The sequence below is a fragment of the Aquarana catesbeiana genome, linkage group LG07 (assembly GCF_042186555.1).
Source record: "Aquarana catesbeiana isolate 2022-GZ linkage group LG07, ASM4218655v1, whole genome shotgun sequence".
Classification (NCBI taxonomy): domain Eukaryota; kingdom Metazoa; phylum Chordata; class Amphibia; order Anura; family Ranidae; genus Aquarana; species Aquarana catesbeiana.
The window spans coordinates 35,231,502-35,250,001 of NC_133330.1; the positions used below are offsets into that span (position 1 = coordinate 35,231,502).

The 18,500-nt window shown below is 44.0% G+C and overlaps 1 protein-coding gene across 1 annotated transcript in view; it reads right to left on the reverse strand.

Moving 5' to 3' along the window:
* LOC141102916 (matrix metalloproteinase-9-like) overlaps positions 1-18,500 on the reverse strand; it is a 116,548-nt gene that overhangs the window by 44,190 nt on the left and 53,858 nt on the right. The window contains exons 2-3 of the mRNA XM_073591954.1: positions 5,925-6,086; positions 856-1,029 (exon numbers count right to left, since the gene is read on the reverse strand). Of these exons, the coding sequence (XP_073448055.1) occupies positions 856-1,029; positions 5,925-6,086 (336 nt within the window). The remainder of the gene's footprint in view (positions 1-855; positions 1,030-5,924; positions 6,087-18,500) is intronic.

Sequence of the window (18,500 nt, forward strand, 5' to 3'; positions counted from 1 at the left end):
GCAGAGGAACCATGACTGCTGAGAACTACTTCATAGGCTTAGTTGACCATAACCCAATTAAATATAGAAATGTGAACCCTGTCCAAGTAATACACAGAAAAATTTGCATTGGAAGGAGAAAAGCCACAACTTTGTTGGGTTAAAACAACATATTTTTTGACCAACATCTTTTTTAAAGCAACATAAATTGACATAGACTTTAGGCGAGTGTTATGCCTCTTTTAGCAAGACCTCGTCTGCATGTAGTTGGTAGGTGGAGTGTGTACTGCTTTATAAGCTAGAGTGGGTGGAATCCAAGTCAGACAGGAGTATAGGAACAGGATATCCCTGAATTATGCTATATAGGTTTGTAGCCTGGAAAAGAGAGGTCCCTTCAGGGCTAGGTGGACCACAGACTCCGAATGAGGGTATACAATAGGCAGATTCATGGTGGATAGATGGAGAGATGGCTGGACTTTCATGTTTATAGCATTGTAGATTTATAGAGTTGTACTGTACTGCTGGCCTGAAGTGTATAATTGATAAAGTGCCTATGTGGAGTTGATCTATTAAATCACAGTAAAAGTGCTAATAGGCTATTTGTGATAACATTCTTTTATTTGTGAAGGTGGGGCTCAGGCTAGGAGAATGTGAGTAACAAGAGTTTCTCCCTTTATAGGTGCGCATGTACCCTAACTCAAAAAGAAGAGGGAAGGTGCCCTTGGCCAGCTTTTCCTATTCTTTAAACAGTACAACAGATAATATCTGTAAGCTTCTGGGGCCTATACATCCCAACTGTCCTGTTAATGTAAAGATAAGTATAGAGATTCTATAAACCCACAGCATATCATCAGAAAGACCAAACACAACACTTACATTTTTGTGGACAGTATCCCCACTTCTTATCCTTATTATAATCCGCTGTTGTAGAGCACCAGAGACGCCCTTCAGAGCTGTCATCACCGGTACAGCCCCAATACCACTTGGACTTATACTTAAATGGGGAGACACAGGGCTGACCATTAGCGTTTCCACCTACAGCATAAATCACTGTGGAAAGAAGTATAACAGAGTTATCAAGCAAAGGAAAATAATATACAGAAGTCCTTCTCTATAAATATAATGAAGATGTGAGTAATCCCATATTAACCATATGACCTTTCATAGTGTAGAAGAACCATAACTGCTAAGAACTATTGGTTTAGTTGACTGTAACCCAGATACATATAGAGATGTGAACCCTGCCTAATTAACAAACAAGACAATGTGTAATGGAAGGGCAAAGCAACTTCTTTAGTGGGTTAAAATTGATTTTTTTGCACCAAAATCTTTAATAAACCAACATAAATTGACATAGACTGTGAGCACCCATAATTGTTATATTCATAACAATCGTTAGAAACATCTCTTCATCATCAGGACTAGTGTCCAGCTAAACAACTCTCAGGGGGCTTAGGGTTAGAATCCCTTAAAGCATGTATGGAATAAAATGACGATAGAGTGGCTATGAACTCAAAAGGAAGGGAAAGTGTGGTAGTTTTTAATTGCTGGTCGGTCTACAAGAGGTCAGTGTCCCACCCCTCACACACTATAAGTTGCCACCAACTCTTCCCCCTATTCAGAGATGAGGAAACCCCAAAGCATTAATCCCTGAGTGGGGCTTTAAAACTGAACTACAAGATAAGCAAATTTTGTCTAGTTATAGGAGTCATGTGTATTCTTACTTGAATCTTGGTGTGCTTTGTATATTTCGTCCAGATCTGAGCAGTAATCCAGTGTGAGACTTTACTTCTGTGCAGGAGCTTCCTGTAATAAAGACCGGTCACTGCTGCTTTCTCTCCTTGTGCAGGGTGACTGCTTTTGTGTCCGCCCCTCCTGTGTTTTTCTGAAAACAGCCTGTGGTGGGGTGGCCTGCTGGGCCCCTTGCACAGCTTTACTCTCTGCACAGTTTATTATTGATGTCACTGCTAAATGTGGGGCTTGTTCACATTGAGGTTAAGAGGTGGTAAAACCCTGCAGTTGAGCTGTGTTTTTACCACCTACAACTGCTCCCCCTATAGCTTAAGCCGTGGCAGGAATGATACCCCCCGTGCTTTTGGCAAGAATAGAACCTGCTAAATGCAAACAATTAAAGTAAATGGGGCTTCTCTGCAAGTACCCTGTAACTGCATGCAATGCACAAAAGTATACACTCCAAGGTATTTGCTGAGAGGCATGTTGAGTCCATGGAAGATTTTATTTTGTTGCCACAAGTTTTTGGAAAAGGACAAAAAATGTTCTTTTTTTTTTTTTTACACAAAGTTGTCACTTTAACAAGATATTTCTCATGCATGTCATGGGTATTATATGTGGAATTACACCCCAAACACATTCTGCTACTTCTCCTCAGTATGGGGATACCACGTGAGAGACTTTTTGGCAGCCTAGCCATGTGCAGGGGCCCAAAATCCAATGAGCACCTTCAGGCTTTCAAGGGGCGTTAATTCCGCATTGGATTTGCTGACTACCTATCACATTTTCGGAGGCCCTAAAATGCCAGGAAAGTATAAACATCCACAAATGACCCTTTGTTGGAAAGTATACAACCAAGGTATTTGCTGAGAGGCATGTTGAGTCTTTGGAAGATCTTATTTTTTGCCACAAGTTTTTGGAAAATTTTTAAAAATATATAAATAATTTTTTACACAAATTTTTTACTTTACTGAGATATTTCTCACAAACGTAATGGGTATATGTGGCATTACACCCCAAAACACATTCTGCTACTTCTCCTGAGTATGGGGATACCACTTGTGTGAGACATTTTTGGGAGCCTAGCTGTATACTGGGGCCCAAAATCCAATGAGCACCTTCAGGCTTTCAAAGGGCGTAACGTATCCATTAAATTTCCTGACTACCTATTCCTTTTGGAGGCCCCAAAATGCCAGGAAAGTGCAAACACCCCTCAAATGACCCCTTTTTAGATAGTAGACACTCCAAGGTAGTGGCATTAGTATTTTGCAGATCTAATTTTTTGTCACAAGGTTTAGAAAAACTCAAAAATAAAATACAAAATACATTTTCATTTTCTTTCTTCATTTTCCAAAAACTTGTAGAAACAAACTAGTATAGTTCTGATTGTGACCAGTGTGACAGAACTCACTGTCACTGTGTGTTTTGGAGGGGCCTGTGGGTACCCCCTCTATGACAAGGCTAAGGGGAGTGTCCCTAACTGTGTTTAAAGGTGTATGTTTTGTACTTAATAAACAGTTTATGCTCTGCATGTTTAACCCTCAACATCTGTGTGGTTTGACTCGTGATTGGGGGGTTAAGTGCTGGTTATGGTGAGTCTGCCAGCTGAGGGTGCGTTTGGTAAATAGGAGACACAGTTCTGGCAGAGGTGCACAGACGGGGTATCTGAGATCCATCACAACCAGGATACTGATTCGGAAAGACACTATACTAGTAATGGCAGTAATCAGAAACTTATAGTGTAACTGTGATAGTGTGGTGGGCAATCAGGGACTGGCACTGCACTGGCTGGGAAGGATGCTAACTGACACCATCTGACATCACTAGTGACCGTAATCAGTATTAGTACTGTACACTGATACTGTACTAATGGCACTGGCTGGTTGACAGAGGTGATCAGGAGGGCAATCAAAGGGGTTAACTGTAACAAGCCTATGTATGCTGCGTTTACTCACAGACTGGCTGGCTTTCTTCCCTGATTTCAGCTCTGAATGGTAAATGAAATCAGGGAGAAAGAACCAGCCAGAACTGCTTGTTACTAACACCCACAGATCTGTGCTGTCTTTGGACACAGAAATCAGTAGGTTCACAGCCAAAATCATTGGCTGTGAGTCTGCAGATGAACTTGTGCTGTGTCCAATCACAGCATGAGAGGCAGGGGGCGCACACATGCACCTGTAAACCAAGGAGTTCAGCTGCCTGGGGGAGCCCCCGGCCAGCAATAAAATTACTACTGAATGGTCGGCAAATGTATAAGTGAATAACAATATATTTCAATACAAAGAACAATGACTGCAAAAATAAAGAGTGCATGTCCCCTTAATTGTGAAAAAAAAAGGAAAGGAATCAAAACATTATTATCAAAAGAGGTGATGTGCTCAAACACACAGCACACAGAGGACACTTTGTCAGTAGAAGAGAGCACTATTCTTTGACAAAACACTTTGGCCGGAGTCTGACCAGTGACATCATTATGCCCGCCGATGTCTAGACGGTGGTGCTTTACATGTCTCTTTACGATTATTGAGTTACTTTGTAAAGCACCACCATGGAGACGCCAGTGGGCCAGATCCTACTAAATGCATTTTGTCACAGAACGGAGCTCTTTTTCCCTGATGACATCTGTTATGTGTCCAGTATGTTTGACACATCACCTCTTTTGAAACAATTGTGTTTTCATTCTATGTAGAGCTTTTTTCACATTTAAGGGGACATACACTCTTTATTTTTGCAGTCATATTGACTTGTTCTTTGTACAGAAATATAATGCTATTTATTTATACATTATGTTGATTCTTGATGCCACTTTCTGTTTATGCACTATTGTTGATTAACATTTATTGATATATTGTATTGAATTAGATATTTTATCTTTGCACTTCCTGACTACTAATTTAAAGGGATTGCGCACCTATTTTTAGTTTATATTTCCTTTATTTTCACCTGGTGATTCTGCCAGTAGCACATTTCCTGTCCTAGGGTGGCTACACTCACTCCTCCACTGTATCTATGGATTGCCACACAGACTGCCTTCTCTTTAATGACGGGTGTAGTACCACTGAAATGGCAAAATGCCAATGTGGTTCCTATATTTACCAGCTTAAGGACAGCCCCATAGCAGATATACAGAATTATGTATACATACGTTATCCTGCTCTTCCACCCAGGGGGCTTGCATGTGCGAGCTGCCACCAGCCCGCTTCTGCTGTTATTATTTACAGCTGAAGCCGGTCTGCAGGTACCGAGCACTGGATGTTCACAGGCACCCGTCGATTGTCAGGCAGAGACACAGAATGGAGATCTGCCTATATAAACAAGGCAGATCTCCATTCTGACAGGGGAGAAGGGTAGGATTAAAATTCATCACATACCTGAGTAAAAGCAGCACACATAGTACAGTAAAACACCCACTGGCTAGGCACACAGTTGACCCTTTGATCACCCTAGATGTTTAACCCCTCCCCAGCCAGTGTCATTAGTACAGTGACAGTACATATTTTTAGCATGGATCACTGTAATATGCTGCGTACACACGACCGGACTTTACGGCATACTTGGTCCGGCGAACCTGAGTCCGTCGGACAATTTGATCGTGTGTGGGCTCCAGCGGACTTTTTTTTCTCAAAAGTTTGACGGACCTAGAAATGAAACATGTTTCAAATCTGTCCGACAGACTTGAGTCCGGTCAAAAAGTCCGCTCGTCTGTATGCTAGTCTGACGGACAAAAACCGACGCTAGGGCAGCTATTGGCTACTGGCTATGAACTTCCTTGTTTTAGTCCAGTGTACGTCATCACGTACGAATTCGTCGGACTTTAGTTGATCGTGTGTAGGCAAGTCAGTTCTTTCGGAAAGTCCGTCAAAGTCCGCAGGACAAAGTCTGCCATAAAGTCCGCTCCTGTGTATGCGGCATTAGTGTCACTGGTTCCCACAGTGTCAAAAGTGTCAGTTAGTGCCCGATTGATTCCCGCAATATAACAGTTGCTGATCGCTGCCATTACTAGTAATAAATAAATAAGTAAAAATTCAAATATAGATACCAATCAATATTGGGATTTTTTTTACCAAAAATATGTAGCAGAATACATATTGGTCTAAATTTATGAAGGAATTTGATTTTTTAAAATTTTTTATTGGATATGTTTTATAGCAGAATGTAAAAAAATATTGGTAAACCCACAGCATATCATCAGCAAGACCAAACACAACACTTACATTTTTGTTGACAGTATCCCCACTTCTTATCGTTATTATAATCCGCTGTTGTAGAGCACCAGAGACGCCCTTCAGAGGTTCCATCACCAGTACAGTCCAAATACCACTTGGATTGATAAATAAATGGGAAGACACAGAGCTGACCATCTACAGTATAAGTCTCTGTGGAAAAAAAGTATAACAGTTGATTCCTTTGGGGGCCATTTTAGGTTGGTACACAAGAAGGACCCCAAACACCTCATTTTCTATGGAGCAGATAAGATCAGCAGACATTGGAGGGGATCGAACTTTTAGACCCCTTTTCACACTGAGGCAGTTTTCAGGCATTTTAGCGCTAGAAATAGCGCCTGTAAAGTGCCTGAAAACTGCCTCCTATGCTGCCTGAATGTGAAAGCCCGAGTGATATCACACTGGGGCGGTGCGCTTGCGGGACGCTAGAAAAAGTCCTGCAAGCAGCATCTTTGGGGCGGTTTGGGAGCGCTGTATACACCACTCCCAAAATACCTCTACCCATTGCAATTAATGGGCAGTGCGTTCGAAGCACCTGAAAAGCTCTTCGGAAGCACCGCAACGTGGGTGTTTTTAAACCCTTCTTTAGCCGCTAGCGGGGTTAAAAGCACCCTGCTAGTGGCCCCAGTGTGAGAAGGGTCTAAAAGGGAGCTCTCCCATAATGAAAGGGAGGTGCATAATTGCTTTTATATCTAATTGTCATATGACAGCCTCCTGTAATTGCGCCTGCCACTGGGAACACAGATAGATTGAGGTAAAGAGCCAATTAGCGGCTCTTTACCACCACAGTGGATCACAAAGTCAACAGAAGCTGGTTACCGGCTCTCTTCACTGCTCCTTCTCACGTTGTCAGTGCGTGGAGGAGAGGAGCAAAGAGCCAGTAATCAGCTTCTGCAAAAGTGCTACTAATCTGTGTCCACCACTGCTGCCAATTTGTGCCCACTGCTGCCAGTCAGTGCCACATATCAGTGCCACATATCAGTGCAGCCTCATCAGTGCCCATCAATGCTGCCTCATCGGTAAAGAAGAAAAATTACCTGTTTGCAAATTTAATAACAAACATGAATGAATTTTTTTTTTTTTCAAAATGTTCGGTCTTTATTCGTTTATTTAACAAATAATAATAAAAAACAGTGGTTATTAATTACAAACAAAAGAAAGCTCTATATGTGTGAAAAAAATTATAAAAAAATTTGTTTTGGTATAGTGTTGCATGGCCGAGCAATTGTCATTCAAAATGCGACAGTGCTGAAAGCTGACAATTGGCCTGGTCAGGAAGATGGTGAAAGTGCCCTGTGGGGAAGTCGTTTAGGAATTTTAAGGTATTTTCCAATTAAATTAAAATTCATACCCTTTTTTCTTATAATCTTTTGCAGCAGCTTGTAGAGGAAGTAGTTCCCATATTTGACCACAAGATGTCGCTAGTGATAGATACAATACAATAAATGGGGAAAGAGTCTTCGCAAATAATAAATGCAGCTAATTGGATTTTATATCTTTCTATTTGCTTTTGGTTTTTAGTCATGTCTTATGTAAACATGTATACCAGCTTACAGTGGGTATAGAAAAGAATCACCCCCCTTTTAAAATAATCACATTTTGTTGCTTTTAAAAATTACACCATATCCTGACCCAAAACAAATATGTAATATCTTGCAGGTTACCAGTCCTTAGATGGGGTGGTTGCATTCTTTTTTTTTTCCAGGCTTGTTTTCCTTTATTTTTATAAACAAAAAAAATTCTTAACATTCATTGTATTTAAAATGGAAAAGCAGCACACTATCCCAATACAGGATCAAAAACATATACTAAAAATAGATGTGCTATCTCTTTAAATTAATATTCAGAAAGTGCAAAGACAAAATATCTAATTTAATACAATATATCAATAAATGTTATTCAACAATAGTGCACAAACATCAACATAATGTATAAATGAATAATATATTTCTGTGCAAAGAGCAAATCAATGTGACTGCAAAAATAAAGAGTGCATGTCCCCTTAAATGTGAAAAAGTTCTAGAAAGAATAAAAACATGATTGTTTCAAAAAAGGTGATGTGCCCAAAAACACTGTGCACAGAATGGATGTGGTCAGGAGTAGGGATGGGCTGAACACCCCCTGGTTCAGTTCTCACCAGAACATCTCGAACAGGCAAAATGTTCTAGTGAACATGCAAACTCTATTAAAGTCTATGGGACACGAACATGAAAAATCAAAAGTGCTCATTTTAAAGGCTTATATGCAAGTTATTGCCATAAAAAGTGTTTGGGGACCCGGGTCCTGCCCCAGGGGACATGTATCAATGCAAAAAAAAATGTTTACAAAACTATCGTTTTTTTCAGGAGCAGTGATTTTAATAATGCTTGTAGTGAAACAATAAGAATTAAATATTCCTTAAAATATCATGCCTGGGGGGTCCCTTTGTCTGCCTGAAAAGTGGTGCATCTCTGCAATGTGTAGAACAGTGCCACAGCAATAATGAATTTTCTAAAGGAAAAAATGTAATTCAAACTTGCTCGTGACTGTAATGTATTGCTGGTTCCCGGCATTAAAGATGAAAAAGCAAGGGAAAAAACGGCGTAGGGTCCCCCCCCCAGTACATACTGGGGATATTAAGGGAAACTCCACACCAAAATCTAAAAAGAAAATCACATGATGTCACTTTACGTCAAAAGGGGGTGGGGTGACTCGGTTACGTCGCTGGGTGGCCTCCCCCCGCCTATATAACTGATGTCAAAGCCAAGAGACGGCAGTCTCTTTGACATCTCTTATATTTTTTGGATTCGTCGGGCGGCGTGTTGTTGAAGAAGGATGGACATCGCGGGACGCTTTTTTTTTTTTTAATAAAGGAATTGTCAAAAACTGTCTGTTGTGGTTTTTACTTTTTGATACTTCTTTTGGTTAATGGGTAGGGGTGCAATGTACCCGATACCCATTCACATAGGGGGCTTCCAGATTCCGATAATCACCCCCGCCCACAGACTCCAACAACCACTGGCCAGGGTTGTCGGGAAGAGGCTCTTGTTCCCATCAACATGAGCACCCCAAAAGCACCCGCCCCATGTTGAGGGCAAGCGGTCTAAAATGGTTCAGCATGGGGCGCTCGCTCATCCCCCTCCTTTCCTGACCTGCCAGGCTGCTTGCTCGGATAAGGGTCTGGTATGGATTTTGGGGAGGACCCCACACCAATTTTTTTTTTAATTTTGGCGAGGAGTTCACCTTAAAATCTATGACAGACCCAAAGGGCCTGGTATGGATTTTTGGGGGACCACACGCTGTTTTTTAAAAAAATGTTGGCATGGAGTTCCCCGTAATATCTATACCAGACCCAAACTACATATTACACCCATACTCCCCCATCAGGAATATTACACCGATGCTCCCTTATCAGGAATATTACACCGATACCCCCCCCCATCAGGAATATTACACCAATACTCCCCCCATCAGGAATATTACACTGATACTTCCCCCAGCAGAAATATTACACCGATACTCCCCCCAGCAGGAATATTACACCCATACTCCCCCCAGCAAGAATATTGTACCGACACCATCCTGACACTGATGGGGATCTCTACTGACCTATTGTGTGCTGATAACAGGAATCCTGCTGCAGGTATCTGGGAACATTTCATAGCAAGCATCACTCTGCTCTCCCCTTCTATCAGCATACTCCCTGTCATCATATTGGCACACAACTCAATGTCTGCCAGCACCTGCTGATTATACAGTGCACAGGCAGAATGGTGATCTCCCTATGTAAACAAAGCCGATCACTGTTCTGTTAGAAGGGAAGGTATTGATCCTGTGTGTCTGCAAAGCAGGAAAATAGATCAGTGCCTTCCCCTAGTCAAAGCACCTCCCAACAGTGAGAAAGCACAGGCTAGGAACACATTTAACCCTTTGATTGCCCCTGATGACAACCCCTTCCCTGTCAGTGTCATTAGTACAGTGACAGTGTATATTTTTAGTACTGATGACTGTATTAGTGTCACTGGTCCCCAAAAAGTATTAAAAGTGTCATTTAGAGTCTGATTTGTGTGCCACAATATCGCAGTCAAGTTGCTGATCGCCGCCATTACTTGTAAAAATAAATAAATAAATATTTCCCATAGCTTGTATAATCTATAACTTTTGCACAAACCAATCAATGTACATTTATTGGGATTTTTTTTTTTTTTTACCAAAGGCATGAAGCAGAATACATATTGGAATAAATTGATGAAGAGATGTGATGTTTTACATTTTTTCTATTGGATGTTTTATAGTAGAAAGTAAAAAATATTGTTTTTTTCTTCAAAAGAAGCCTTGCGGCTTCACTTCCTGGTTCCCTACTGCGCATGTGCGACTTGCGCTGCACGTTCCCACTGGTACCTGCTGTCTACTGGGACCTGTGTGTCTCCCAGAAGACAGCGGGACGGGAAGTGGCGTAGATACCCGCGGGTGGCACGGGTATCTATGCCCGGAAGGGGGAGCAAAATACCTGTATTAGACAGGTATTTGCTCTCCCCTCCCCTGAAAGGTGCCAAACGTGACAGCGGAGAGGGGGAGGATTCTGAAAAGCGGAAGTTCCATTTTTGTGTGGAACTACGCTTTAAGGTGGTCCCGCCCTGGCATCCAGAGGATCTCACAGCGCAGGCAGCAACTTCCCACCCACCCTCCCTGTTGTTCTTTAGGTCAGTTCTCACAGCAGGAGCTGTGGCTTCAGGATCTTGTGGCAGCTGGCGGATGTTGGTCTTTGCTGGCAAATGAAGAAACCTCAGATAAGGAAGGGTTCAGGACCCATCAGGGGTATGGGTCCCTCTGGTGTATTCCAGTTAACGTTGGTTTAGCTGGAATAGGTTAATGGGTGTACTGCGGTTAGTGGGTTGTCTCTGAGCCAGTATGTTGTGGCTGGAGGCCTAGTATAGTAAAAGGTACTGCAGTGCATTCTTGAACATACAATAGTTTGGGGTCCCTGCAAAGACCAATGCGATTATGACTTATGGGTTTTGGTTTAACAAATGTTTTTTACGGTTTCTGTTAATTTAAGTTTATTTGTTAATAAATAGGCTGCTATGGCCAATTTTACTCCATATATTGTGTGATCTCCATTAATGGGATTTAATGGTACAGGTTGGGATGGAGTATGGGGTTGGTCTAGCAGTCCTTGGTCCTTGGATGGAACATCTGTTCTAAACTGGTCATGTTCTTTTTGACACCTTTATTCCTCCCACCAGCACTGATGCAGCAGTATTTTTTTCCTTCTACTGACACAAGTACAGGGGCATTTTTTATCTAATGCTGATGCCAGGGCATTTCTTCCCTTACCACTGTTAGTCACATATTTTCCACCACTATGAAAGTCTTCAATTCTCAGTCCTGTGCTACACCCACTGGCACTATTTTGTAGCATGCCACAACCACTAAATATGTTTTGGTGTGGTGCACTATGCTGGTTACTACCAGGGCTTTTTTTTCTGAGAATAGGTGCAGGAATTCCTTTTACCTTTTGTCTCCACCCCTACCTACCTTTCAGTACCGCCCCTTTTAGAGAGTACAGAACCAAGTATAATTTTATGGTGCTAAATAATTTAGAATGGAATGGAATTAGTTAATGATAACAAGAAAAGCAGTAAAATAGATCCCCTGCAGCTGGCAACAATAGACCCCACCCCAGCAACAATAGACTCCCCCAGCAACAATACATCACCTGCAAAAACAATAGCTCCCCCCAGTAGTGTATTTAGGTTTTGTGTTGCCCTAGGCCTGACTAAACTCGTGCACCCCCTAATTTAAATATGACCCACCCCTTCCTGCCAAGGCCACACCCCTTGCTGTTTAAGACCCACCCTGAAATTTTCGAGTGGGGAGACTAGTTCTGAGGGCCTGCGGGGGGGGGGCAATGGGCCCCTTAATTGCATAGATTTCCTCTCACTTCCTGTTTGGCTATGGGGCAGGAAGTGAAGGGAAATCTTTGCAATGAGACAGGGATGGTAAACAACAAACTTACAGGGACTAAAACCCTCCCTTACTCTATCCAAAATGAAAAAAAAAGTGTTGCCTCTAGTTCTACTTTAACCACTTCCATACCGGGCACTTTGCCCCCTTCCTCTCCAGGACAATTTTTAGCTTTCAGCGCTGTCGCACTTTGAATGACATTTGCGCGGTCATGCAACACTGTACCCAAACAAAATTTTTATCATTTTCTTCCCACAAATAGAGCTTTTTGGTGGTATTTGATCACCTCTGCGTTTTTTTATGTTTGCGCTATAAATGGAAAAAGGCCGACCATTTAAAAAAAACTGATGGCCACTGGCGGCACTGATACTGATATGTGGCATTGATAGGTGGTACTGGATCGGCAGCACTAATGAGGATCTACTTCAGGCATTACTGAGTGGCACTGATTGGCACTTTGATGGGCCACTGACAGACATTACTGATGGGGCACTGATTGGCACTTGTTTTGGGAACTGTTGTGGGCACTGATTGGCACTGACATCTGTTTATTATGGGGGCAGGATGGCAGGTGTTGGGCACTGATTGGCAGCTGATGGCCACCTTCTGATGGGAGATATACTGAAAATAAATGTGCTGATTATCAGCATAGACCCCCCCCTCTGACAGGGAGAGCCGCCGATCGGCTCTCTCTGTCAGCGTGAACCGAAGAAAGCCGTTTACCGGCACTTCCTGGTTCACGCGATGATCAGCTGTGATTGGTCACAGCTGATCACGTGGTAAGAAGCCGCTGTCAGAGGCTTCATATCACGATCGGAGTTGAGGTGTGTCAGACGGCACGCGCCGGCTCTGTTATCCTGACCACGTCATATGACGTTCGATCAGAATAACACAACCACTTTGCTGCCGTCATTCTGCTATATGGCGGGCGGCAAGTGGTTAAGCACAAATTTCTGATAATTTTATGGAGAGGACTAATAAGTTATAACCATGCCAATGGTGCAGCAGAAAACATATAGCACAGTGAGGAAGGTTTGTGGTCCAGGATGATAGGACAATCAAAATTAGAAGCCCCCCCCCCACACACACACACACACACAGTTGCGGAATGCCGGCCACCCGCTTACTGGATGCAGTGCAGCCGCTTTATGGGGGCGCTAAACTAATTTGCCTCTCAGACCAGTCCGCCCCATAAGACTGGCGGGGATTCTTTCCGTGCTGCCCCCCTGCAAAGTTCTGCCCTAGGCCTGGGCCTTGTCGGCCTAGGCCAGGATACAGCGTTGCTCCCACCCCAGCATCAATAGACCCCACACAACAATAAACCCCACCCCAGCAATAACCCAATGTAAAACAATAGGCCCCCCCCCACACAGCAACAATGGAAGACCCAGCAACACAAGATCTTTCCCAGCAACATTAGACCCGTCTCCCCAGCAGCAACAACAGATCTCCAAGCAGCCAGCATCAATAGACCCTCCAGCAACCAGCAACAATAGACCTCTTCCTCAACATTAGATCCCTACTAGCAACATAAAACCTCCACCAACAATATATCCCCCACTAGCAACAATAGACCCTCACACAAAAACAGATCCCCACCAGTAACAATAGACCCCCAGCAGCCAACATCAATAGACCCTCCAGCACACCCCAGCACCCCTTGCTATTACATACATTCAGTGCTGGAAGTGCAGGAACTGCATTCCCCTGCATTCCCATTGACAAAAAGCCCTGGATACTACTATCCTCCCCACTACTCTTCCACCTTACTCCAGCCTCTGTCCCGCCCTCATTCTCAGTCCCATTGATTTTCAAAAGTTTCCAGGCATTGTCACCACCATGCCTGCATCGTCCTCCCTTTTCCCACAAACCTTATGTTACCACCATGCCTGCATACCCCTTTGCACTTCCATGCCTGCACTGCCGTGCATATCCCATATCACCACCAAACCTGCATGCACCCCCTGCCCATCCCCACTCAAAAACGAAATCTGTTCCTTCCACGTTCACTACCATGCCCGCACTCCCTCTTACACTACCGTGCCTTCACACCCCTCTCCTGTACTCTTCTCTCACTGTCATACCTGCATGCCCCCTCTCTCTACTGTGCATGCACCACCTTGCATGCCCCATCTCACTACTGTGCCTACATTCCCCTGTACATGCCTTCTCATTGCTGTGTCTACCCCCCGTGTACACCACCTCCCACCTCTGTGCCTACACCCCCTTGTAGATATACTCACTTGTGTCGGCTGCATGGGAGAGACTCCATCCACAGCACACGAACAGCACAAAGCCAAAGTGATGGTTCATCTTGTCTATTTGCCTGCAGAAGCCTTCAACACCCACTTATATAAAGGCTTTCAATTAGACAAGCCCTTCACTGGAAAGGTTGATTCACAGACTGATATTATTGAGGTTATAAAATTTTTCCATGTACCAGTGAAAAATGTTTTTTGGTAGGATGTATGCTAATATGTAGATAAGGCTTCTATTACAGAAATTATAGATAGTAGCGTAGAGGACTAGGATGAATAAAAGTTACTGCAAATATTAAAGCAATAGTAAACATTTACTTAGCACTGTGTCTTATGTACAATGATTTTCCTATAAGGTGGGGTGACAGAAGTGCAATGGCATTATCATACCTGAAGGGCCATTTGTCCAATATAGCTCAAGTGGTTTGGGGACACCCTCACACATAGCTTACACCAGATGTTCTCAACCTTAATGTAAGGTGACCATATTTTTTTAATGAAATCCAGGGACATTTTTTTTTTTTTTGGCAAATGGTATTTTATAAGCATATTTGAAATGATATGCAGTGCATGTGTTTATGGAGTAATTGTATGATATACATGTTATTTCTCACATTTTGCCCATGAGATAAAAAAAACAAAAGAAATACTTCTTATCATTTTTTGGGATATGACTACCAAATGTTAAGATGATACGATGCATTTATTGATATTATATATAATTATACAATTATATATTTCTCTATATACTGTATCTCCCTCTCTCTCTTTGTATATACTGTACCCCCTCTCTCTCTGTACATACTGCATCTCCCCTCTTTCTCTGTATATGTTGTACCCCCCTCTCTCTCTCTCTGTATATACTGCATCTCCCCCCTCTTTCTGTATATACTGTACCACTCCCCTTTCTCTCTCTGCATATACTGTATCCCCCTCTCTCTGTGTATATACTGTATCTCCCTCTCTGTGTATATATTGTACCCCCTCTCTGTCTGTATATACTGTAACACCCCCCTCTCTGTGTATACTGTAACCCCCATCTCTCTGTATATACTTTACCCCCTCCCCATCTCTCTGTATATTCTGTATCCCCCTCTCTCTCTCTCTGTATACTGCAACCCCCCCTCTGTATACTGTAACCCCCCCTCTCTGTATATACTGTAACCCCCCTCTCCCTCTCTGTATACTGTAACCCCCCCTCTCTGTATACTGTAACCCCCTCTCTATATATACTGTAACCCCCCTCTCTGTATATACTGTAACCCCCCTCTCTGTATATACTGTAACCCCCCCTCTGTATACTGTAACCCCACCTCTCCCTCTGTATACTGTAACCCCCCTCTCCCTCTCTGTAAACTGTAACCCCCCTCTCTCTCTCTGTATACTGTAACCCCCCTCTCTGTATTTACTGTAACCCCCCCTCCTCTTCTGTATACTGTAACCCCACCTCTTCCTCTGTATACTGTAACCCCCCCTCCCTCTCTGTATACTGTAACCCCCACTCTGTATATACTGTAACCCCCCTCTCCCTCTCTGTATACTGTAACCCCTCCTTTGTATACTGTAACTCCCCCCTCTCCCTCTCTGTATACTGTAACCCCCCTCTCTGTATATACTGTAACCCCCCCTCTCCGTCTCTGTATACTGTAACCCCCCTCTCCCTCTCTGTATATACTGTAACCCCCCTCTCTGTATACACTGTAACCCCTCCTCTCTGTATATACTGTAACCCACCCCCCCTGTGTATACTGTAACCCAACCTCTCCCTCTGTATACTGTAACACCCCCCCTCTCTGTATACTGTAACCCCCCTCTCTCTCTGTACCTCAACGGTTTGGTTCTGGCTGTCCATCAGGTGTAGTCTCTCTGTAGGCTGCAGCCAATGGTCGGGTGTAGTGTGGACTCTGAATGCTCCTCCATGAGTGTCAGTCTGGGCCGCGCCCCCTCCCTTCTCCTTCCTTCCATTCAGCAAAGCAGCCAGCACAGCTGTGTGTCTGTGTGCAATCAGCTGTGCGCCGCTCGGGGAGATCTGGGCTGGATCGGCACTGCAGGGGGAGAAAAGCAGTGACTGCAGCCCGGAGTTGGACCCGGCGGCCCCTGCCTGCAATCCGGGGACAAATCAGGGGACGGTCTTGGACCATGTCATCTGGTCACCGTACCTTAATGATACTAGGGCCTGCTAAATACTTCCAAAACCTTCTGTGCCCCTACAGTAAAAAAAAAAAAGTTTATACACACACAATAAAAGTATGGGATTACAAAATATGTATCAAAATTGTAGAAGGTTCTGGATGGGATGGCTGGGTGACACTGTTGGGAGATGAAGGTCCTGGAGGAGGTTAGGGGACTCTGCAGAAAATTTGGTGATCCTGTAGGGAATGAGGTCAATTATTGGGGATGGGGTCCCTGGAGAGGCTGGGGTCTCCCCAGGAGGCAATGTCGGAGATTGGAGGGCACTGAGGGGGAAAGGGGCTAAAGGGCAATGCGGTATACTTTTGGAGGTACTATGAGGGCTGCAGGTTCTGCTCCCACCATTGTGGGATGTTGGAAGACACTGGGAACTTAGGGGGCCTTAAGGGGCACTGAGAGCCTCTATGGGGGGTTGGGTGGCACTATGGGACCTGGGAGGCACTGTGAGCAGTTGTTAGATCTGCAGGTAGTTGGACCAGGAGGAGGAAACCCACAGCCTGCCAGTGGACCAAGGCCCAGCTGTTGAGAACCACTGGTTTAGACCATAGTCAACTCACCCAAGACCCTCTTGGGCAAAATACCCCCAGAGTGCCCAAGCTCATCTTTAGCACATAGTGGCTTTCTGAATGGGGAACTCTGATACACAAGCCCTTACTTTTCTCTGCAGATTATTACACAAGTCAGATAACAGACAGGGTGTGGCTGATATATACAGTAGTAGAGTGATGCATGACAGTGGAGTGATGGGTTTTAATATTGTTGGCACTGTTACTGGATTGCACTGGTGCTGACTGATGATCAGAAGGGCTATTGATGTGTAAAGAATTTGCATTAACAACCTGCATTAAAAACAGAGTTTTTGGGTGCACATCTGTAATGAATTTGGAAGCCACATTGCAATATCAAGGTCATTCTGTATAGTGCTTCCATTAAGAGCCTCCATCATGGTCAGATCTAGGGGGTGCTGGGCTGGGTAACCAATGGACATTGTGCATCAGTATCTGTGGAGGTTAAGTGTCTGTGACACTCTCACAGAGGCCAGCCAGCACATCCCCCCCAGAGAGAGAAGATAAGGATCCTTCTCTCTCCCATCTGTCTCATTCTGCCTCCCCCCTTTCTCTTCATGTCCAATTAGCACTCGGGGATCCAACTAGCAAAGTGTCAGCCATCTCCAAATAGTACTAAACCGATGAGGTTTTTACTCACAAGTTTGTGATGCTTATGCTTTAACACCTGTATCACCTCCTCGCCACCTGCTTTAACACCTAGAGCCCTGTATTAGCAAATTGCAACTGTGTGCATTGCACGCAGTTGTGGGGTGCTTACAGAGCAGATCACTTGAATGGGTCATGTTGAGCAGGCACTGTGCCCACAGAAAAAAACAGAGGATATAATTCCTGCCATGGCCACAAAACAAAGCATCACAGTGGCATGACTGCTGAGGTGCAATAAACCCAGGTCCATACCATGATCCATCCAATTTAGACCTTACCCCTTTTTCCCATCAATAAAGACCACTTACCACCATTCATGTTGGAAAGGGCAAGGCCACAGCTTTTATTAAATTCAACTCTTTAACAACTTAAACATACATTTAACATTCCACAGTGCCAGTCACAGTAGCACTGTGAGCACTCAGTTCCGACTGGTGGAAAGGGAGATAACTGAGGGGCCTGTCCTTACCATAAGTGCCGGACTGCCGTCTATCTCCCAATTAGCGTGAAGGGCGTACCTCTTACCGCCGTGTTTTGCTGGCAAGGTCACCAAAAACCACAGCAAGCTGTGACGTACCAACCATATAAAGGGCGGGAGGGTGGGCAGCTCTTACCGATCTTCTTCACCAAAAAGGCCCAGAATCCCCTGGGGCAACCACCTTAGTGAGCTCAGGCCCAACCCACTCCGTCCCCCCACCAATCCACTGTGACCCCTAGTCACCACACTCCGCCCTGGTTATGCCCCCAACAGTCAAGGCTCTCTTTCCCAATGGGTTCAAGAGGCCTGCATGACTGCTGAGGTGCAATAAACCCAGGTCCATACCACGATCCATCCAATTTAGACCTTACCCCTTCTTCCCATCAATAAAGACCACTTACCACCATTCATGTTGGAAAGGGCAAGGCCACAGCTTTTATTAAATTCAACTCTTTAACAACTTAAACATACATTTAACATT